The sequence below is a fragment of the Schistocerca americana genome, chromosome 11 (assembly GCF_021461395.2).
Source record: "Schistocerca americana isolate TAMUIC-IGC-003095 chromosome 11, iqSchAmer2.1, whole genome shotgun sequence".
Taxonomy (NCBI): Eukaryota; Metazoa; Arthropoda; class Insecta; order Orthoptera; family Acrididae; genus Schistocerca; species Schistocerca americana.
In genome coordinates this window covers 168255638-168280346 of record NC_060129.1, presented here as the reverse complement: position 1 = coordinate 168280346, position 24709 = coordinate 168255638, and the positions used below count along the sequence as shown (strand labels likewise).

The window sequence follows — 24709 nt, the reverse complement described above, 5'->3', positions numbered from 1 at the left end:
CAGAACTTAACTGAGAGTTGTAATCTTGTAGATTTTCTCAGACTGCAATGGTCTGGGTAAGTGAAACAGACAATACAGGGTTGTCACAATTATTGAAGGCATCACATGAAACAAATATGTATTATTAATATCTGGAAATAATATTATTCTAAATACATGGAAATGTTGATACCTTGGGGTAAGAGACCACTTTCCGAAATGTAGAAGCCTTGTGCCATTGACAGACACAAAAAAGAAAGGAAACACACAAGGTTTCAGGTGTTCATCCTGTGCGTGTGCACATTCCCCCCCTCCCCCTCCTCTCTCTCTCTCTCTCTCTCTCTCTCTCTCTCTCTCTCTCTCTCTCTCTCTCTCTCATCATGCAGCTGAAGATGACAGATGTCAGAAGTTATTAGTAGTGAAAATTAATAGCCAACAGACAATACAGTATTAACACTGTCTGTTTTTTTGGCAACGGAGAGAGCACGATTCCAAATAGAATTTAAACAAAATCCCTAATATCTTTTTATAAGGTTAATTGATAGCTGGCAGAGCCTATACCAGGCTCTCAGTATTGGTATATTCCATATGATGACCAATGCCAAGACTAAGTTCTGCAATATCAGATTTGCTCAGATGCTAGTGTGTGTAACGCTGAAGCTAAGTGCACTGGGTCTCCGCAGTCCTGTCAGTCTGACCAATATATAGCATGCTGCCACAACTGCAAGGAATACAGTACACAGCCACCTTACACAAACCAAGATCATTTTTTACATAAACTTATAGGACCCTGCTCTTAGATTAACAAATTTCAAATAACATTTCTGCAAACTGACCACTGCTGTTGCAAATACTCCTTGCATAAGGCAAAAAGACCGTAAACTTTATTACCACCTCTGAATTATCATCACTCACCTAGTGCACAGTTGGTCTGTGCCACAATGTTTGTCTGACCTGTCCTTCACTACAACAATTCTGATGAAAGGTGACCCCAAGGTGGACTATTTTAGCTGAGAACTGTATGATGTGGGCTCTGTGAACCAAGGTATGAAGTACTCCTTCATGCTGAGCCAGATGGTTTCAGTTACCAGCCATAGATAAAAGACGCACTGTTTACAGGAACCTACTCACACCGTCTTTTATCTGTGAGCTGATAGTTGTCACATCCTGCTTAGCACGGTGGGATACTTTATACCTCCGTTTGCGAGGCCCACATAATCTCGACTCCTGAAAGTTTTACCAATTGAGTTAGCCTTTTTGTGGTCACCTTCTGTCACAATGGTTTATAGTGAAAGACAGATAAGACGTGTTTTGCGCTATTGTCCATTTGCCTTAGGCAGGGAACGTTTGCAACAAAACTGTTTGTATTTTGTGAAAATACAACATTAAAATATTGTCAAATGTATGATCAGATAGTAGCCAACATAAGGAAAGGCATTTTGTTACAGGAATTTGGAGATACGGTGATAGAGCTCTTTGGTCTGCAGAATGTATCAGCTGATACAAATTGTCAAAAGGTAAGCTATTTTCCTTGCAGATCTGGAATGTGTGTGTGTGTGTGTGTGTGTGTGTGTGTGTGTGTGTGTGTGCAGTATAGTATATAAGAATGATATTAATTTGTTTATTGTAGATTGGTGTGATAAGTTACATGGCGGGCTCTTCCTGTTTTCGTTATTTACATATGATGTAGGAACGTAATACATTAATCCAAATACTTACCAGAGTGTTGTCCATTATCTAATTAGTTTTTCTGGGATGTAGAATTATAGTTTTGTAGGGAGACACTGCCCTGACCAGTGCTGGCTGCAGTCTAAACGTTAGGTTAACAAACTTTATTTGGCATTTCAGTTTTTAGCTTCAACTCACAAGCAAATGATCATCTCCCAGCCCGACCTAGGCTCTAAGCTGTAGATAAGTACGTCACCACAGCTCCACCCATAGGTTCCAGTTCAGTTAAAGAAGCTCCCAAGAAGCAAGCTGACCATGCTCACAGATTTTACTGTTTGCAAGCTTTATCCGCGAGAACAATAAAGTGTCACCACATATAATAATCAAAGAAGAAATTGTAAATGGTCCTATGTTTCCTACCTTTTCCAATTTTTATTTTATTTACTTGTTTACTCCTTTTATTAAATTCTGCTCCAGGTAATGTGATACAGTATGCTTATGATAGTATAGGTCACAATAAATTTTGTTAATAGTGCAGTCACATAACATAAAAGTGTGCACTGAAATGTCAGTGGCCTATTTTACACCACTAAGTTACACAATGCTTCTAAATTGTTGGTGGTGGGGGACAACATTGTGTGGTGTAATACATCACTTTATTAAAATGATGCTTTATCCTATGCCCGCCTAACCAATGAATGATGAGTGCGACAGTTGAAAGTATTTTATTAGTTGAGTAGTTTAAAATATCTAACTTTTCATCAGTTTGTTATTGTTTGTGCATGGGATGGATGCCAAGTATCTTACGTGTGAGATCACAGTGTCAGTTTACATGTTGCGATACCTGCACGCTTGACAGTTTCTCTGTGCCGTGGCATTCCAGTTCGGAGGAGCAGGCTGGCCCTCGACTGAAGAAGCACCGGGACAATAAAGATGTCACAAAAAACAAGAAAGGGTCTCATTACCTGTCAAATTGGGCAGAATGTCATTTATTGTGGTCAAAGATAATGCTATGTCATGTTGAATGTACACATTATAATTGTATGTGCAGTGTTCATTTATATCAACAAATTGTGATGGAAGACGCAATATGGATATAAATGGATATATAAAAAATCTACTCACAAATTGGCGGCAGGGGAACACACACAACAGGGTTCAACTTTTACAAGCTTTTGGAGCCAGTGGCTGCTTCTCTTGGCAGAAGAGTTGAAAGGGAAGAAGGAGTGAAGGAAAAGGACTGGAGAGGTTTAGGGAAAGGGGGTACAATTCAGAAAAGTCGTCCAAGTACCCTATATCAGGGGAGGCTTGCCGGATGGGATGAGAAGGAAAGATTTTTGGTCTCATCCCATCCAATAAGTCTCCCCTGACCTGGGGTACTGGTGACTTTCCTGAACTGTACCCACTTTCCCTAAACCTCTCCAGTCCTTTTCCTTCACTTCTCTTCCTTCCCTTTCAACTCTTCTTCCAGGAGAAGCAGCCACTGGCTCCGAAAGCTTGTAATAGTTAAACCCTTTTGTGTGTATGTTCCCATGCCGCCACTTGGTAAGTAGATTTTTTATCTATCCATTTACATTATCTTATCAGGTGATTATTTTTGTTGCAATCTATAGTTAGAAGTAGTAACTACCTACACTTATCGGTGTATTAGTTGGTGGTTGTCTTCTGAGGTCTGCAGCCAGATTGAGCACTTGTCCGAAACCAATATTTCTGGGATCTACCTGGCTGCCATCTTCAGGTGAGAAGGCCTTATGTTAATCGCACCGAAACTGATTGATACTGAGAACGTACAGTGCCTCACTGTTGAAAGCTGACAGAAATAGATGAATTGTTACTGAGTACCACTATTAATATATTCTGCCTGTCAATGACTCTTGTTTTCTAATATCGGATAAAACAGGTCTTCAGATCTCTTATAATGTTGTGTGCCAGTCTAATTTCAGTAGCTTCCTTTAACACAGTCTCAATAGTGACATTCAGGAGCAGCTATTTGTTATATTAAACAACACTGTGTGTGTGTGTGTGTGTGTGTGTGTGTGTGTGTGTGTCTCTCTCATTAAGACAGTGCTCTGCCACAGCAGATTTCTCAGACACCAGCAAACATGATGGTGCTCTGAATAGCTGTGTTGAATACTGCAAACTGTCTGGCCAACAAACAACTGCCCCCAATGGTAAGGGGTTTTATAAACACCACGCTTCCTTAATCCCAGGTCCTGTTTCGCTGAGCCGAGGTGTCCACTAATCTTGGCTGGCAGACAAGTACTCTTTTGAGATCATACCTTTTTAAAATTCTTCCCATTTCTGAAGATATGACTCGAGCATATGGTAGAGAGGCAACTGATCTGTATGAATCTTCTTGTGGTCTTGGTGTAGGTCCAAACTCAGACAAGATGGATATGTTTGTCTGCCATTCTGCTTGAACATGAGATGCAAGTGAGCCAGCAGGATCCAACAAAAGATGAGGAGGGGGGGGGGGGGTGGTGAGAGGGGCAGCGCAATGGTTACTTCCATCGTGGGCAGGACAACAGACGAGCGGTCTGTCAGCACGAATGGTCACCGACAGACTACGGCGAACGTACAGCTGCAACGCAGAGTTACTGAGTACATTCCCAATACGGCATTCTTCACTTCAGTGCGCGCATCTGGATTGTTCTTGCCAACACCGGGCCTCTGCATGGGCCCTTTCCCTCGGTTTCCACTTTTCTCCCTCCAAAACACAGGTTATGCACTTTTGGCATAGACCTGCAATACACAATCCAGAACTTCATTTAGGCAATCATCACCTTGCTGTAGCAAAGTCCTGTTTCTTGGGCCCTCTGTTTGATAGAAAGAGGATGTGGCTGCCCCATATTTGGCACTTGAAGACTACATGCGTGCAGAGGCTTAATGCTCTCCGCCTGGCCCACTGATCTCGGGGTTGCGAGCTAACGTGCCTCGTTTGACATTTAGCGTATAAAACCATCCCTGCATGCTGCTAGAAAATTTACTGGGTATTTCCTGTCGTCTGCAAAACATTTGACTGATCCAGAGTTCATCCACAGAACACTGATCACTGTAGAGGTTTGATGTGCAACTAAAGAATTCAGTTCACTTTTTATTTCATTGTTTGCTTTTTAACTTCACTATTTTCAATTTTAATGCCAGATTCTACATGTTCCTTTATTTTATCTACTTTTTTCCCCCTTTACCTATTCGAATGGATAAGTTGCCAATAGCCTCTGTCATCTCCACCATTAGAGCAGCTTGCCTACTCATACAATTTCTTAGAGTGCCTCCCAGATCTGCCTGCCACTTCTCCACCTTATCACTGAAATTTTTCTCCACTTGATCTACCTTAGAGTCAAGTATCACAGCTTCATCAGAAATTTTGCCAATTTCATCCCGAATGGTTTTTAATTTTCCATCTATCAATTCCTTGATCCCACTAGCCGTTTTACCTACTTCATCTTTCACAACCGAAGCTATTTCGGATTGAAACGCATCAATTTTCAAATTTATGTCACCCCAATTTTGGAACCCAATTCTCTTATCATTTGGATTAATTGTGACGTCATGCCTCCCCCAAATTCATCTCCCTTGCCTGATTTCGGACTATTTGCTCAACTAAATTCTCCGCTGATCACGATCTCCCGCTCCGACTTCGGGCTAAGCAGCTTGCTAGTATTTTTTTGGACCCACACAAACTGGCCAACTGCTTAATGTTAGTGATGTCTATTATTGGCGATTGAATTACAGAACTATACATAATCTCGCTATCAGTGCAGGTACGAGTACTTAGCTTTGTCGTGCCGGATCCTTCTGCTACGGTATTGCTGCCGATGTTGCAGTTTAAACCGATGCTAAAGATCTCATAGCCTCTGCTGTGGTATTACAACCGCCGTTGTGCGATGAATCGCCGTTGAAGGTGCCGCTGCTGGCTGTAGTGACGTGCTTTCGATGTTGCCTCTTCTTCCGTGTTACTTTTTTATCATGACTAACCTCTGATAAAACTCTGTGCACACAACTGTTGCAAAATTCCTAGGCTAGAGCCCCCACGCAAACTGCCTAAACCGCCACAGACTTGGGACCTAGGTCACAGAATGTCGCTAGTTGTGAGAATTACAATTGTAATTTCACAACTATTAAAGAAACCTTATATTCAGTCCTTAACCGATCTCACATTTAACTTTTGCGAGAGGTCCTGCCCATCAACGTTCTGATAATGCTTTTGGAAACACTTTGCAGGATTCAAATCTAATTCTAAACTTTCCGGAGTTCGTATTCCGCAGCTAACACTTTCCAAAATCCAATCCTGTTCCAACACTTTGCAAGATTCTTAACCCTCAATTAACGCTTCCCAAGTTCTTATCCCGGAAGAGCCCCCAATTGTGAGCAAACATCCCAAAGATTTTCTGGCTCACACGCTGTTCCTCTTGGTCGAAATGTCTTCCCTCAAACTCGTGTAGGGGTTGAACCACACGTGTCGCATTACACGTCGTAAATTGCACTCGTGACCAGCAAGTTCGCGAAATACAAAGTTAACATAACATACAATAACAGTAATAATAATAATAATAATAATATCTTAACTAAATTTATGACCCATAAATGATGTAGGCCACACAGTTGTTATTCGGTTAGAATAATGTTTATTCAGAAAGCAAACTAATAGTGAAAGTGGTCGTATTTAGAGTTACTGTTACACTCGAACACACATCCATTTGACGCAATTTGACCATTCACAACCTCGTCGCGAAGCACACTGTGCCACCTCAATATTCACACGAAAAGTTAAGACTTCACTCCATGTGCGTGGCTGCTCACCGCTCAGAGACGAAGTCCCCAATACCACACAACGCAAAATTTTATAAGTCGTTTCATTTCCTAGCTGTCTAAAGACACTGTCCGCTTTTGTGTCTCAATCCGAATTGTACCCTTTGGTCTCTCCAATTGAACTGTCTGCTTTTGCATCAGAGCCAGCACTCCCTATGCCCCTCCCCGGCCATGTTTCTCACGCGCCAAATATCCTCGCTCAACTGACTAGGGCAGTTCCCTTTCCTGAAGCCGTCAGTCTGATTGGCTACAGCTTATTCTATATTATAACATATTTAAATAATCAAAGCTTGACCACTTTCACATTCTAAATAAAGTAACAATAATATTGATTACATAATAAACGTTAAATTCTTTTACATAAAATCAATACAATTTCCTTCTTAGCTTTGAATGCCGTGTCTAGTAGCCTTGCATTAATGTGCTTTCTGATAAATAAACAAAAGAACAAAAGTAACTACTATGCTCTAAACTTTGCAACAAGTATTCTATTACCTACTGATTCAATAAGGAGCCATGCTGTCATTGTTCAATGTGTTTTGTGGAGGAAATGATGATCTGATGCTTAACTGAAAATACTGATAATTTAAGTGTAGTATATCTTTTAAACAAATTGTTACAGAGTTGATATTTACAATGTTTGTCATTTTAATGATGATCTTCTATATTAAATATCAATCGTTAAGATCGACCAAAGTGTTCAGACGTGAGGATTTTCAGGTCTTTGTTACAAAACTTGTTAATTTCACTTTAACAGTAAATCCTAAACTATTGTAGATATGATCAATATTTAAGTTTTATTGGGATCACTATGAAAATTTATGGAGGATGGCAGATTAAAATTATTGTGGCTTCATTCCCTGCACTACTTTAGAACTAAATAGTTTTCATAAATGTGTCCCTTTATGGCCGTTCTTAGGTTCGCTATATTTAACACTGCTACGTCTCCTTGGCCACAAAAGCCTTCTACTGCGTTTCCCTATGATGTAGGTAGTTGTCTCACTCACACACTACAGCGCTAAGGCCTCAATGTACAATAGACATCTGCGAGTTTCCCCATCTCGTGGTGAATCTGCTCTGTTTGAGGCGTCCAGTCCTGGACGACAGGGTTCGTTTCACAATCCCTGAAGGCCGACTCTTTCGGCCGTATATTTAAATGAGAGTGCAGTGCTTGTTAACTCACAGGGTGCAGACTGTGGTGTTCTCCTCAATCTGTACTGTGTGCGGGTTTTGTCCAGACTAGATTAGGTTTGTCAGCTTTTTGGCTCAGCGGCTCCTTCCACTCTGAAACTACTCGATCCTGTTCATAATCGTGGAGTGTATCGAGCTATAGGTGCTTTTTGCACAAGTCCTGTCGACAGCCTCCTCACGGCAACAGGGACTGCCCCTTAACAAATACGATGGAACCAGTTCCTGGTTTCTTAAGATTCAATGGCCATCCTGTGTACCCTGTCCTTTTTGCAAATGAGGGATGTCTCCTTCCTGATACCTTGCCTTGGATAGGATTGCCAGTTGGAATGCCTCTCACTTCCCTGTGTCGGAATCTCCAGTCCCTGAAAAGTGCGCCTTGTGTTTCTTCCTGCACCCATCCTCAGATGCACTGCCTCGACTGCAGATTTGGACTGACCTATTCCAGAGTCCTAAGATCTCTGTCACTCCAGTCGTATCTCGCGTATTGTACATTCAAGTGTTGAGGAGTTCCAAGGTGCTATCATCTTCTACATTGATGTTTCTAAAATGGTAGACAAGATGGGATACACTTTTACGTCTCCTGTCATGGAACACTATTTATTGCAGGAATCGTGTGGTGTGTTCACAGCAGAGTTGCTAGCCATTAACAGGGCCCTCCACTTTGTTACTCAGGCCTCCCTCAACAGCGTTTTAGTATGTACAGACTCATTGAGCAGGCTATAGACCGATACTATCTTGTCACCCTTAGGTCTCTGCTATCCCTGACCACCTCTCTGCACGTGGTTGTGCCGCCTGCTCAGTTGTCTTTGAGTCTCGAGTCGTGGGTACTGCAGGGAATGAACTGGCTGACCATTTGGCTAGAGAGGCAGATACTTAACCCCCTTTTCCTTTTTATGATTCCAGGTGCAGATATGCGCAGATTCACATAAAGTCTCTCTCTCTCTCTCTCTCTCTCTCTCTCTCTCTCTCTCTCTCTATATATATATATATATATATATATATATATATATATATATAAAAACAAATATGAGGTGACTTACCGAACAAAAGCGCTGGCAGGTCGATAGATACACAAACAAACACAAACATACACACAAAATTCAAGCTTTCGCAACAAACTGTTGCCTCATCAGGAAAGAGGGAAGGAGAGGGGAAGACGGAAGGAAGTGGGTTTTAAGGGAGAGGGTAAGGAGTCATTCCAATCCCGGGAGCGGAAAGACTTACCTTAGGGGGAAAAAAGGACAGGTATACACTAGCACACACGCACATATCCATCCACACATACAGACACAAGCAGACATATTTAAAGACAGAGTTTGGGCAGAGATGTCAGTCGAGGCAGAAGTGTAGAGGCAAAGAAGTTGTTGAAAGACAGGTGAGGTATGAGTGGCGGCAACTTGAAATTAGCGGAGATTGAGGCCTGGCGGATGACGAGAAGAGAGGATATACTGAAGGGCAAGTTCCCATCTCCGGAGTTCGGATAGGTTGGTGTTGGTGGGAAGTATCCAGATAACCCGGACGGTGTAACACTGTGCCAAGATGTGCTGGCTGTGCACCAAGGCATGTTTAGCCACAGGGTGATCCTCATTACCAACAAACACTGTCCGCCTGTGTCCATTCATGCGAATGGACAGTTTGTTGCTGGTCATTCCCACATAGAATGCATCACAGTGTAGGCAGGTCAGTTGGTAAATCACGTGGGTGCTTTCACACGTGGCTCTGCCTCTGATCGTGTACACCTTCCGGGTTACAGGACTGCAGTAGGTGGTGGTGGGAGGGTGCATGGGACAGGTTTTGCATCGGGGGCGGTTACAAGGATAGGAGCCAGAGGGTAGGGAAGGTGGTTTGGGGATCTCATAGGGATGAACTAACAGGTTACGAAGGTTAGGTGGACGGCGGAAAGACACTCTTGGTGGAGTGGGGAGGATTTCATGAAGGATGGATCTCATTTCAGGGCAGGATTTGAGGAAGTCGTATCCCTGCTGGAGAGCCACATTCAGAGTCGGGTCCAGTCCCGGAAAGTATCCTGTCACAAGTGGGGCACTTTTGTGGTTCTTCTGAGGGGGATTCTGGGTTTGAGGGGACGAGGAAGTGGCTCTGGTTATTTGCTTCTGTACCAGGTCAGGAGGGTAGTTGCGGGATGCGAAAGCTGTTTTCAGGTTGTTGGTGTAATGATTCAGGGATTCCGGACTGGAGCAGATTCGTTTGCCACGAAGACCTAGGCTGTAGGGAAGGGACCGTTTGATGTGGAATGGGTGGCAGCTGTCATAATGGAGGTACTGTTGCTTGTTGGTGGGTTTGATGTGGACGGACGTGTGAAGTTGGCCATTGGACAGGTGGAGGTCAACGTCAAGGAAAGTGGCATGGGATTTGGAGTAGGACCAGGTGAATCTGATGGAACCAAAGGAGTTGAGGTTGGAGAGGAAATTCTGGAGTTCTTCTTCACTGTGAGTCCAGATCATGAAGATGTCATCAATAAATCTGTACCAAACTTTGGGTTGGCAGACTTGGGTAACCAAGAAAGCTTCCTCTAAGCGACCCATGAATAGGTTGGCGTACGAGGGGGCCATCCTGGTGCCCATGGCTGTTCCCTTTAATTGTTGGTATGTCTGGCCCTCAAAAGTGAAGAAGTTGTGGGTCAGGATGAAGCTGGCTAAGGTGATGAGGAAAGAGGTTTTAGGTAGGGTGGCAGGTGATCGGCGTGAAAGGAAATGCTCCATCGCAGCGAGGCCCTGGACGTGCGGAATATTTGTGTATAAGGACGTGGCATCAATGGTTACAAGGATGGTTTCCGGGGGTAACAGATTGGGTAAGGATTCCAGGCGTTCAAGGAAGTGGTTGGTGTCCTTGATGAAGGATGGGAGACAGCATGTAATGGGTTGAAGGTGTTGATCTACGTAGGCAGAGATACGTTCTGTGGGGGCTTGGTAACCAGCTACAATGGGGCGGCCGGGATGATTGGGTTTGTGGATTTTAGGAAGAAGGTAGAAGGTAGGGGTGCGGGGTGTCGGTGGGGTCAGGAGGTTGATGGAGTCAGGTGAAAGGTTTTGCAGGGGGCCTAAGGTTCTGAGGATTCCTTGAAGCTCCGCCTGGACATCGGGAATGGGGTTACCTTGGCAAACTTTGTATGTGGTGTTGTCTGAAAGCTGACGCAGTCCCTCAGCCACATACTCCCGACGATCAAGTACCACGGTCGTGGAACCCTTGTCCGCCGGAAGAATGACGATGGATCGGTCAGCCTTCAGATCACGGATAGCCTGGGCTTCAGCAGTGGTGATGTTGGGTGTAGGATTAAGGTTTTTTAAGAAGGATTGAGATGCAAGGCTGGAAGTCAGAAATTCCTGGAAGGTTTGAAGAGGGTGATTTTGAGGAAGAGGAGGTGGGTCCCGCTGTGATGGAGGACGGAACTGTTCCAGGCAGGGTTCAATTTGGATGGTGTCTTGAGGAGTCGGATCATTAGGAGTAGGATTAGGATCATTTTTCTTCGTGGCAAAGTGATACTTCCAGCAGAGAGTACGAGTGTAGGACAGTAAATCTTTGACGAGGGCTGTTTGGTTGAATCTGGGAGTGGGGCTGAAGGTGAGGCCTTTGGATAGGACAGAGGTTTCGGATTGGGTTGAGAGGTTTGGAGGAGAGGTTAACTACTGAATTAGGGTGTTGTGGTTCCAGATTGTGTTGATCGGAATTTTGAGGTTTTGGAGGGAGTGGAGCTGGAAGTGGGAGATTGAGTAGATGGGAGAGACTGGGTTTGTGTGCAATGAGAGGAGGTTGAGGTTTGCTGGAAAGGTTGTGAAGGGTGATCCATTCCTGTAACCCGGAAGGTGTACACGATCAGAGGCAGAGCCACGTGTGAAAGCACCCACGTGATTTACCAACTGACCTGCCTACACTGTGATGCATTCTATGTGGGAATGACCAGCAACAAACTGTCCATTCGCATGAATGGACACAGGCGGACAGTGTTTGTTGGTAATGAGGATCACCCTGTGGCTAAACATGCCTTGGTGCACAGCCAGCACATCTTGGCACAGTGTTACACCGTCCGGGTTATCTGGATACTTCCCACCAACACCAACCTATCCGAACTCCGGAGATGGGAACTTGCCCTTCAGTATATCCTCTCTTCTCGTCATCCGCCAGGCCTCAATCTCCGCTAATTTCAAGTTGCCGCCACTCATACCTCACCTGTCTTTCAACAACTTCTTTGCCTCTACACTTCTGCCTCGACTGACATCTCTGCCCAAACTCTTTGTCTTTAAATATGTCTGCTTGTGTCTGTATGTGTGGATGGATATGTGCGTGTGTGCTAGTGTATACCTGTCCTTTTTTCCCCCTAAGGTAAGTCTTTCCGCTCCCGGGATTGGAATGACTCCTTACCCTCTCCCTTAAAACCCACTTCCTTCCGTCTTCCCCTCTCCTTCCCTCTTTCTTGATGAGGCAACAGTTTGTTGCGAAAGCTTGAATTTTGTGTGTATGTTTGTGTTTGTTTGTGTATCTATCGACCTGCCAGCACTTTTGTTCGGTAAGTCACCTCATCTTTGTTTTTATATATAATTTTTCCCACGTGGAATGTTTCCTTCCATTATATATATATATATATATATATATATATATATATATGCCCAAAAGTGGAAAGACATCTGGTGTACTACAGATCTCGGTAATAAACACCGCACCATTGAGGAGGCTCCTGAAGTTTAGCAGTCTACCTTCTGCTCCTCTCAGGAGTAGTTCACTGTCTTATGCCATCTACGCATCAGTCATACTAGACTCACCCATTGTTTTCTCCTGCATAACGAGCCACCCCACAATGTGGTTGTGAAACCATACTGACGGGGTCCAATATATTGGTGGAATGTCCCTCTGTTTTGGCCCTTTGTACCAAGTATACCCTTCCAAATTCCTTGTCTTTAATATTAGCTGACAATGCACGGATGGTTGAACTGGTTTTCAGTTTCCTTCATGAAAGTTGTTCATATTTTCTGTTGTAAGGTTTTGCTTACTTCCTGGAGCAGGGGCAGGGTCATTGTGGTTGGGGCCCCTTCATGTTTTCTGGGTCTGGGACCCGTGGCCATCCCCCTGTGCAAAGACTGCTGTTTTATCCCTCTGTTTTTCCAGTTTTTAGGTTTCACCTGCCATTTTATCCCTTTTGCTGTGTGTGCTTTTAACTTCATTGCTTTATAGTTTGACCCCTCTGACTGGACCCGTCCACTTTTCACAGATGGCTCTATTTTACACAGGTAACTTTTGAGTTGCTGGACTGATGACCTCATTGTTTAGTCCCAGAAGCTCCTCAATCAATCATTGTGACTACAATGTATCCTACATTCCTGTACGGCTCCAACCGCCCCCCCCCCCCCCCCCCCGCCCACCCCGGCCTCAATTTTTGATAGTCTCTGTCATTCATCTTCCTACCCATTACCCTGTTCCCACTCCAGCACTACAGAGCTTTCTGTTCCACCAATGCACACACTATCTTTTTTCCTCCTCCTACTTTTTTCCTCCTACTTTTTTCCTCCTCCTCCTACTTTTTTCCTCCTCCTCCTACTTTTTTCCTCCTCCTCCTACTTTTTTCCTCCTCCTCCTACTTTTTTCCTCCTCCTCCTCCTACTTTTTTCCTCCTCCTCCTCCTACTTTTTTCCTCCTCCTCCTCCTACTTTTTTCCTCCTCCTCCTCCTCCTACTTTTTTCCTCCTCCTCCTACTTTTTTCCTCCTCCTCCTACTTTTTTCCTCCTCCTCCTACTTTTTTCCTCCTCCTCCTACTTTTTTCCTCCTCCTCCTACTTTTTTCCTCCTCCTCCTACTTTTTTCCTCCTCCTCCTACTTTTTTCCTCCTCCTCCTACTTTTTTCCTCCTCCTCCTACTTTTTTCCTCCTCCTCCTACTTTTTTCCTCCTCCTCCTACTTTTTTCCTCCTCCTCCTACTTTTTTCCTCCTCCTCCTACTTTTTTCCTCCTCCTCCTACTTTTTTCCTCCTCCTCCTACTTTTTTCCTCCTCCTCCTACTTTTTCCCTCCTCCTCCTACTTTTTTCCTCCTCCTCCTACTTTTTTCCTCCTCCTCCTACTTTTTCCCTCCTCCTCCTACTTTTTCCCTCCTCCTCCTACTTTTTTCCTCCTCCTCCTACTTTTTTCCTCCTCCTCCTACTTTTTTCCTCCTCCTCCTACTTTTTTCCTCCTCCTCCTACTTTTTTCCTCCTCCTCCTACTTTTTTCCTCCTCCTCCTACTTTTTTCCTCCTCCTCCTACTTTTTCCCTCCTCCTCCTACTTTTTTCCTCCTCCTCCTACTTTTTTCCTCCTCCTCCTACTTTTTTCCTCCTCCTCCTACTTTTTTCCTCCTCCTCCTACTTTTTTCCTCCTCCTCCTACTTTTTTCCTCCTCCTCCTACTTTTTTCCTCCTCCTCCTACTTTTTTCCTCCTCCTCCTACTTTTTTCCTCCTCCTCCTACTTTTTTCCTCCTCCTCCTACTTTTTTCCTCCTCCTCCTACTTTTTTCCTCCTCCTCCTACTTTTTTCCTCCTCCTCCTACTTTTTTCCTCCTCCTCCTACTTTTTTCCTCCTCCTCCTACTTTTTTCCTCCTCCTCCTACTTTTTTCCTCCTCCTCCTACTTTTTTCCTCCTCCTCCTACTTTTTTCCTCCTCCTCCTACTTTTTTCCTCCTCCTCCTACTTTTTTCCTCCTCCTCCTACTTTTTTCCTCCTCCTCCTACTTTTTTCCTCCTCCTCCTACTTTTTTCCTCCTCCTCCTACTTTTTTCCTCCTCCTCCTACTTTTTTCCTCCTCCTCCTACTTTTTTCCTCCTCCTCCTACTTTTTTCCTCCTCCTCCTACTTATTCCCTCCTCCTCCTACTTATTTCCTCCTCCTACTTTTTCCTACTTTTTTCCTCCTCTGCCCCCCCCCCCCCAACCCACCCAAACCTCCTGGCTGTACCTAGTAGCCCTACCCTGTCCTCACCATGTCCTTACATTTTCACAAGCAGCACAACCACCTCCACCCCTCATATCCTGGTATTCCACCCCCTCCCTGTCCCAGTCTCTTACTTACCCACCACCCATGCTAGATCATTTCTCCCATTAGGCACAGTTCTCTGCAGTTCAGTCACAGTAGCCAGAGCCAGAGATAATGTGCGTGTGTATGCCACCCGTGCGTGACTGCGTGTGGGTTCCTGTGTCGTGTCGTCTTCAGGAGGTGGCATTTTGGCTGAAAGTTCACATGTTTAGCAGTATTTTTGTTGTGCTTGTCTGTGACTCGACATCTCCTCTATATGACGAGTAGCAGATTGTCCTTTTTGTAATATTGTCACACCTCCTTTTAAATTTCGTGTCTTACGGAGTTTGAAAAATGTGGTACCTGAAGTGCCCTGTGGGTTTGTATGATCATAGTATGTCAGACATTATGAACCCATGAGGGATAATTGCTGTATGTTGTTATAATAAATCAGTCATATTTTTATTACATCATGTTTGACGAGTGCAGTACGTTTTGTACTAATCGAAAACACTAGAACTCACCAACTCTCATTTATCTGAGTACCACTGTCAAGTCACATTAATATGACCACCTGCATATATTCAGCATCAGCATGCAATAACCACAGAAAGCAGCAGCAGCACTAGCAGTGGAGGGTATACGAAGCGTGTCGAGGGACACGCAAAATGCTGCAGTAGTAGTTGTAATGCAGAAACGGGGTGATTTATCTAACTTTCAGAAGGGCCAATCATTGGCTTTTGGGCCAAGGGTGGAAGTATTTCTGAAACAGTTAATTTTGTAGACTGTTTGTGTGCCAGCATGCGCGCCAAAATGGCACTGTATAAAACCGGCGCCGAGGCAGCTGTTGTGCACTGTGAGTTACAGATGACAGGGATAGGGATGAGTGACAGCTGCGAGGGTGACTATGTGTGCATAGAAGTGCAACTGTTGAGCAACTGTCTGCCAGCCTGCATCATTGGCAGCCGTCTCTGTAGATATTGGTTTCCGGCACACTGTTCAGTATTTACAGCCGAGCTCTTCACCCTGTATCAGGCCACACTGTACATCTGGCGCAACTCCCTGGAGTTCGCCGTTGTTGCCTTTTTCGGCACCTTGATTTTTCACTCCCTGCAACCTTTAGAGTGGGCGAGAGCCGAACGCCACCTTGGCTCCGGGCTCAGGTTCGCGTTTACCTTGACCTCGGCTCGCTCCCAAAGGAGGTTACCCCAGCTTCAGTATACCGTTCGCAGTTTGTCGAACTTTGTTCAAAGTTCGTTAATGTGATCTTCATTAATACAGATGTCTCTAAGACCAAAGACGGTGTCGGGTGTTCTTTTATTGTCGGGCCACACATTTTCAAATACCGGCTCCGTGGCAAGTGATCAGTCTTCACAGCTGAGCTATTTGCCCTCTATCGGGCTGTTCTTTACATCCACTGCCACCGAAGTTCTGCTTATGTCGTATGCTCCGATTCCCCGAGTGCCATCCGGAGCCTCAGTGGTTCACCCTTTCATGCACTGGATCCGACGCTCTCTTCGGCAGCTGGCGGATGACGGTTCTCCGGTTACCTTTGTGTGGGTTCCCGGCCGTGTCGGTATCCCCGGGAACGAAGCTGCAGATACGCGGCCAAGGCTGTGGTCCTCCGGCCTCGGACAGCTTCTTGTCGTGTGCCTTCGTCTGATTTTAGCAGAGTCATTTGTCAGCGCATTTTATCGCTCTGGCTTGCTGATTGGTCTACACTTCATGAAAACGAGTTTGGGGCCTTGAAACCTCTCTCCACGGCTCGGACGACCTCTTCGCGCCCTTATCGGCGGGAGGAGGTCGTTCTGGCCCGGTTACGGATTGGACACTGCCGGTTCGGCCACTGCCGTTTGCTGATGGCTGCGCCGTTCTGCCCGTGTGGGCAAGTGCTGATGGTCAATGCGCATTGGTCTTGGCCTGCCGTGTACTCTGGATGCAATTTTAGCGGATGGCCCAGGAGCAGCTGCTCGCTTTCTTCGTTTTATCCACTTGACAAACCTGTCTAAGGACATTTGATTATGCTGTTTTCTTTTAATCCGTTGCCTGTTAATGTGCCTTTTATAGTGTTGTCCTTTTCAGTTGCTGTTTTAACATTGTGCCTCGCAGTGCATTCATAATTTAGTCTGGGTGCTAATGACCACTGTAGTTGTGCGCAAAAAAAAAAAAAAAATAAAAAAAAAAGCTGGCGACCCAAACTTTTCAGTCGTGTCCTCTGCTCAGATACTCTCAGGGCCTCCAAAGTCTGTGCGCTGCACGCTGTTCGTCCCTTAGTGCAGCGGATACAGGGGAAAACTTTCACTTGCTCACTCTTGGTGGAACCACTGTGATGTTTGTGTGAGTTCCTGGTTGTGACAGTCTGCCAGGAAATGAGGCTGCTGACACTGCTGCGTCATACCTCAGCCTGTTAGTTCCTGTGTTCCCTACGATAATCTGTATTGCCGTCTGTCAGGAGGTTGTGTTCGTTTGGTATCACCAGTGTCTTCCCTTCACCGGAATAAACTCTGGCTCAGTAAGCCCGTCCCAGTGGCTCGGACGACTTCCTCTTGGTACTCCTGGCGGTAGGAGGTCATTTAAACTGGGCTGCGTTTTGGGCACCACCTTTTTAGCCACCGTCATTTAATAAGGGGTGCTACCCCACCACTTTTTACACGTTGTGCCCGAGTTTTAACTGTCTGGCACTTCCTAACGGAATGCCCATTTTTTAAACGTTTGTTCCCATTTCAGTTTGCCATCTGAGTTACCGGCCATTTTAGCAAATGACGCACGGGCTGTCGACCGCATTTTACTTTTTATCCGCTGAAGCAGTATGACGGAGACCATTTAAATTTTAGTTTCGGACCTCCATTTCCGTACGGTGTCTTTTTTAGCCCTTTTTCCACACCCCTGTTTTTAGCTGTTTTCTATTGCGTCAGTTGGGACTGACACACAGTCATTTTTTTAACTCCTCTCTGTCGTCTTATTTTATAGTTTTGACTATGCCGTGTATGACCCCAGTTGGATTTTGCACCCTAAAGCAAAACAAAACCAAAACCAAACCAACTGTCTGCCCAAATGAATGAAGCGGCTACCGACAGCTGTCTCCTCTTTGACCATTTAGTGAACGTTGCCGTGTACCGGCCTCCGCAGCAGGCAACTGGTCCACACACCGGTGCCGACAGCTGTTCGTCGGTGACGAAAGCTGGAACTCGTATGCCAATAATATAACTGGACATCCACTGAGTAGCAACAGGTGCCCTTTCAGATGAACCCTGTTTTACACTCCGTATCCCGTTTTACACTCTGTCGGCTAGATGGCCTTCGGTATATACTGCGTGAAACATTTGGAAGCAAACACCTGGCAATAACGATAGGAATGGACTGGCCAGAGGAAGGGACATTACGGTCTGGAGATTTTTTTTGCATTCGCTGGGTGATTTTAGCATTCTGGAAAGCACAGTGGATCAACACGAGAGTGTATCCATCCTTGGAGATCAGGTCCATCACTACATGCAGTTTGTTTTTCCTCAGTGTGATGGCATCTGCCAGCAGAACGGTGCAATGTCACACACGGCTTACAGTGTACACGTGTGGAATTTACCTGTCCACTGAACTCCCGGCTTTAAACCAGTCGAGGACACTTGGGACCGTCTCGATCGGGTTGTCTGTGTCGTGGATTCTCGACCGAAAAATCTAGCATGGCTGGCCGCATCACTGCAGTCGGCACGCTCGGTGTTCGTCAGTACCTTCCAGAATCTCATACTCTCTGCTGCTTGTCTTGCAGTAGACCGTGGTGCAGAATACTGATGGGCAAAGTCGTTCATCCTCGGGAACCAGTTCACTGGTGGTAGCTCTTTTCTGGGAACCGTTCATTGGGCTCGGTATATGGTTCTTATGAAAAACTGAAAATTAGTAGTGTAGGTGACTGAAGATGGAAGGCGCCAAGAGGGGGCACTTGCCTTCCCCCCCCCCCCCCTCCCCTCTCCTCCCCACCCCTCTCCTCCCCTCCCCTCCCCTCCCCTGGAGTCCAGAGTTTTTATTCATAACAGAATTCTCACACACTTGTAATTGTCGTGATTCTGCAAAAACGTCTCGTTTAGCCAACTGTAGCATTATGTAGCTGATTGCAGTGAAATAATATAAGGTGGTGCACGGAAAACAGGCCCCGAATACAGAATGCTTGCCAGTTACGCACGATTTGTTGACGGCTATGTGCAGAATAGATAAATGTGTAATAATTAGGCAGTGAAGAAATAACAAATAAACTAATGCAAACAACTTCGGAACAATAGATGACGATTGGTGGGAGATAGTGAGCAGTCTAATACTCGGGGTCGATTCTCCTTGCGCCACCCTCTACCACTAAAATAACATAGTAGAAGTTATCATATTCTCTTTACAAAATGGGACACCGTACAGTCGATTACAAAGTGCGGGCTTTGTCTGCCCGGTCTTTTACCTCGGATCAAAAAAAGACGGAAAATGGCCACTCGTGTGTGCCGTGCCAACGTCCTTTGCATGTGTAAAACAACAAATCTTGCCCTTTCACAAGTATTTCTTATGCTGTTTATCGAAATAGTGAAGTAAGCTGATAAGCCATTTTGTTACCTGGAAAGATGGATATATTACACACCAAGTAATTTTTATGTAATTTACATAATTATAAAATACATTTTAATTACCGGTTGCGAACACTGAATAGAATACGAAAAGAACCAGAAGTTCAGAGTTCAAAAAAGGTTTGAAGCAGATCTAGAATTGGTGTGGGAAGTGAACGAAACACACAGCTCGGTACTGAACTAACTGTAAGCAGTCGGCAATGGCACTGCGACGAGTGGCCACGTGAAGAAGGAAGAGTCCGGCCGAGTGAGACAGACAGACGGGAAGGGACCGAGGCTGGAACGAGACCAGCTGATGTGCCGTATGGGAAGGAGACCGACTGTTTCCTGTTCCCTGGAACTGTAAGTAGAAAGCTGCGGCCTAGACCGAGACAGGTGGGAATAGGACTGAGCCTGGAACGAGACCGGCTGATGTGCCATTGCACGAATAAGACTGACAATTTCCATTTCTCGGAAGCTATAAGTAGAAAGTCACGACTGAAGTGAACTGTGAAAGTCGGTTCCTTAGAATTCGTTCATCGCTTGTTCTGTTCATCTGGTGAACCATTCCTTCGGACCCATTAGTTGGCGAACGACCCATCTCTAGTGCAGAAAGTGGTTATTCAGGCTTTTGGCAAGTGGTTACATTAATGTTGCTGAGCAGAGTAATTTTAACTTCAGAAAATGTCTAATCGAAGTTGGAATGAAAATTATTTCTTAATGTGCAGCCAGCTGCCCGAACATTAAATTTGTCCCAGAGGTGTTGCAGTTAAGCCAATTGCAGAAAAACTATTACTACTAATACATGGTGTATACGACCCGGGACAACCGGGAGATCCGGGAAAAACCTGGATATTCTCTCATCCGGGAAAAACCTGGGAAATTTTTAGAATTTCTGCAATTTTTTGTTGTTTTGGTTTTCAGTTAAATTTTATGCAATGCTTCATAACAACAAATTGCCTCCGATGAGCGTGGCATCACAAGTGTTTACATTAGATTCGTTTTAGCAGTTACGAGCGGGCTCATGCACATACACTGTTGAGTGGCGTATGAGTAGTACCTTCTCCCATTTCTGACTGCAGAAATGTGGCTGTTGGCTGTGTAAGCAGTCGCAACAAGCAGCTACATGCAACCGGGAAAAATTTTACTGCTGCGCCCAAGCTGCCAGATTCACGCATGCACATCAGGGCCGGATCTGAGGGATGGGGAAGGGGGGCAAATTCATATTCTTGATGAGAAAAAACTGTGTTTCACAAAGCACCTAGCATTCAGAACCTGTTGGTCTATAGAATACTCGTATGAGTTTGATGCGCATCCCTGTTGATTTTTGAACACATTCTGTAATTTGATTTCTGAATGAATCGTAAGCCGCGTGGCCTGTGGCAACATGTGATGGTTCGTGTGGCTCTCTCTCTCTCTCTCTCCTTTGCGGTAGCTAATTTATTTGTAGAAAACTTTGAGGAAAAGTCACTGAACTCGGATAAAAATTTTACTGGCACATTTGTATGATATATTTTAAAGTATAACACGCGAAAAAAATATCAACATTGAATGTGAAAGCTTAGCTTCTCTTGCAGCTTATTAACCATAGAGGCGAGTATTATATGTGAAAGCTTTGCTTTTCTTGTAGCAACACTATGTATATTAATTTGTGTATCCACGCTACTTAACAGTGATGTTGCTATTAGTTGACTACATCACTTGTCCTGTGGTCTGAATATCCGCTGTCATCGGCTGGCGGGATCGTGTGAGATGAGCTATGACTGGCTTACAAAAGAACATCGTAATCTCGATTACAATGGTTCGGAAAGTAACATGCAGTGTTAGATGGAATTCGAATTAATACTTTCGTAATGCGAAAATATGCAGCATTCATGTTGCAGCACATCAAAAATCTTTCCAAAAGGAGATTTCTTCCCTGAGTTTAGGTTTCTAAAGTGCCGGGAAATTCTATGCCCTGTATAAAAGCATAACCATTCAAATGATTGATAAGTTTTACAGTTCTGAGGGAAAATATACTGTCACTTAATAACACGGAAAAAGTGTGTTTTCCTGCGGGAGAAAGTGTATTTTTAACTGGGGAATCCGAGAATTTTTTTCCTTGTCTGCATATACACTCTGCAATATTATTTCACTGAAGGAATGTACAAACACACTATACTCAAATATGAACATAACCTTTTGCTGTCTTCTTGTATTTTGTTTGTTCCTGCAGATTTAAATTGGCTATAAAATAAAATGGAAACAACACTTTTTTGCCTCTGGGGGTATGTATTTGAATACCAGAACTTGTTTTCAGTGAACATGTATATTTAAAGTAGAAATTCCAGTAAACCTAAAAAGTTTCAAAGTCCAACTACATATTTATACATATGAGTTATAACTTCCAGAAAACCATATATTATTGGCAATCCATGGGTAGTTGTTGCTACATATGAGAGCAATATTTGAGTTTAAAATGCATTATACATTTGTCCTTTACACAAGTCTTAAAAAGAAATATACTTAACCAACAGCTTGACATTTTGATTGGTGGAAATGTGTCATAGACCAAAATGGTATCTCACAAAATACTATCCACATATAGAGCTTCCCGGGCTACTTACACATTTTCGTCTCTTTAGATTATTATGAAATTAGAAAATTGCCCCAATTCGAGAACAGTCCAGTGAAGGTGACGGTGCGGTTTGGCATATGGGACACCCGCATCATTGGGCCATTTTTCATTCACAACACCTTAACTGCACCACAGTATCTGATGCTGCTGCAGGACCTCGTGTTCCCTTCCACACTGAATGCTGACAGCATTTTCCCATCTTATTTTCAGCACGATGGAGCCCCTCCGCACTGTGGCATCAGTGTCCGTGAGTTGTCGGAGGAACGGCTGCCAGGGAAGTGAGTCGGTTGCCGTGGTCCCGTGGAGTGGCCGCCCAGATCCCCTGACTTAACGCCCCTCGATTTTTATCTATGGGGACATCTTAAGCAGATAGTGTATGCTGAGAGCATCCGTGATTTGAGACACCTGGAGGAACGCATACAACACGCCTGTGACCAAATTGCGGCGACTACAGTTGTGCATTGCACGGGATGGACAACACGTAGAACATGTGTTGTAGCAGTCGGTATGAAGGTAATTCCCCAACTTTGAACATTAATAACCTCTAAACTGTACAAGATAGACAAAAACAAATTAGACCATTAAATTCCAGAGCTCAAGCGAGTGTTGTTTGATGTGTCATAGACGTCCTTCCCATTTTAAAAAAATGACTTTAATCCAAAATCGCGGATTTCAAGATGGCGGCCACGAATGACATTCACTCAAAAAGTTGCGGCTCCACATCAAACCTATGTTCTCATCATCACATTTCAATTTTTCCTTTAATCTTCCAACTTATGAAGGTGTCCAAGGACTTCTGACTTGCCCCGTATAGGTGTTTTAATTAACACTTGCCGATTTGTATGCAACCGTGAGAGACATTTTTGCACCTTTAATATGTATTTAACATTTCCCAAAATTTTAATCTGCCAAGTTGTATATACTCTCACTTGGAGTAATCCAAACAGAAGATTTTATCACCGGTTGTACATTTGAATGTTGACTGAAGTTTGGCTTTTAGTTTTTTGTCTTCCTGGTTCACAGTTATCCTTTCATAACGCTTGTTGTGTCTATATCTTCTGTGGCTGCCAATGTCTTCTGGACAGTAGGGTGTCTCCTGTTATAATTGTGTAAATATTATGATGATTGATACTGACACCTGCTAACTGTTCATCTGTGATTGTTTGAAGTATGTTTACTATCCTCATGGGAATCAATTTTTGTGGCCACCTTTCAGTACGATTTTAATTATTGTCTGAGGAAAGCAGTGTAACTTTTCTAGTGATGTGCTAAATCAGCAAATGGTATGCATTTGTGGAAGTCTGTTGCATGCAGAGCCAGAGGGAAACACTTCTAGAAGGGAAAATTTAGTGGCACACCAGTGTCACGTCACATAAACAGGTGGGACGACCCTGTGAAATTGACTTTCACCTCTATTTTGGCACAATAATTTGATCAGAATTCTTTGCCAGGAAAAACTAAACGTGAATTGTCACCTGAGGCACACAGTTTAGTTTACATTCAGGAAAAATAAATCTTGGCCCCTTTTTAAATTTTTCACACTGTACGTAGCACTTTAGTAGTTCAGATATGTTAAACATCTAATTTGTGTTTTTCTTGAAGTACACAGTATTTAATTTTTGGTTGTTAGAGGTACTGAGATATTCTTATTTGTTGCAGGATTGTGACATTGATGTGGTGCTGCCAGTGACTGGGATTCGCTTCATTTTGCAGACAAGGTGTGTTGTCATTTGAAAGTTACGTGATAAGCACCAGCTTACAGCTGTACATTTCTTTCCAGTGCATGAAACTGGTTTAACCTTTCGTGCTTACTGCTGCTCAGGACATATTGGTCTCAATTTATGAATATAAGTGTAAATAAATATATCTAAAAACACAGATGATGTGACTTACCGAACGAAAGTGCTGGCAGGTCGATAGACACACAAACAAACGCATACACACAAAATTCAAGCTTTCGCAACAAACTGTTGCCTAATCAGGAAAGAGGGAAGGAGAGGGAAAGACGAAAGGATGCGGGTTTTAAGTTTGGGCCAAACTCTTTGCCTTTACAAATGTCTGCTTGTGTCTGTGTATGTGCGGATGGATATGTGTGTGTGTGTGCACGCGAGTGTATACCTGTCCTTTTTTCCCCCTAAGGTAAGTCTTTCCGCTCCCGGGATTGAAATGACTCCTTACCCTCTCCCTTAAATCCTGCATCCTTTCGTCTTTCCCTCTCCTTCCCTCTTTCCTGACGAGGCAACAGTTTGTTGCGAAAGCTTGAATTTTGTGTGTATGTTTGTGTTTGTTTGTTTGTGTGTCTATCGACCTGCCAGCACTTTCGTTCGGTAAGTCACATCATCTGTGTCTTTAGGTATATTTTTCCCACGTGGAATGTTTCCCTCTATTATATTCAATCATTAAGTGTAAATAAAAATTGATTATCCAGCAACCAAGAAAGTCAATAAGAGGATACTTGTACAAATACCCTGGTGTTACAACTGATAGGGGTGACGTGGAACAATCGTATAGCCTCAGTCTGAAGCAGAAGGCAGACTTTAGTTCTTTGTTATTATCCTGAGAAAATGCAACCAGCTGACAAAGGAGATGGGTTGAAATAACATTTTTGCTACCCATCACAGAATATTCCTAGAGTGCGAGAGATCTATACCAAATACGTCTAACATGGGCGGTGTGAATGGTCACACATTTACTGCCGCTTGGGAGAGTGTGTCACTGTAATGTTGAAAAACCAGATACTTAAAGATATAGAAGTTATCCTTACACACTTTCAAGAACCAGCTTCAGGCGAGGCATATTCTCCAGGCCACTACACTTTACTCGCATAAGTATTTTGAGAAAGACATCAGACTAACTGCCATGTGACTAGAGGTGTTAAAGCAGT

At 44.1% G+C, this 24709-nt stretch overlaps 1 protein-coding gene across 3 annotated transcripts in view; it reads left to right on the top strand.

Moving 5' to 3' along the window:
- Positions 1–24709, top strand: part of LOC124553859 — a 47818-nt gene that overhangs the window by 2161 nt on the left and 20948 nt on the right. Inside the window, exons 2-3 of one of the 3 annotated variants that reach the window (XR_006968154.1) lie at positions 1428–1496; positions 23485–23543. Coding sequence is in view for 1 of the 3 variants with exons in the window: in XM_047127852.1 (XP_046983808.1) it covers positions 22333–22338; positions 23485–23543 (65 nt within the window). In the remaining 2 variants the exon portion in view is untranslated. Of the gene's footprint in view, positions 1–1427; positions 1497–22044; positions 22339–23484; positions 23544–24709 lie in introns of those variants that run through there. The other 2 variants (XM_047127852.1, XR_006968155.1) reach the window with 2 other exon arrangements.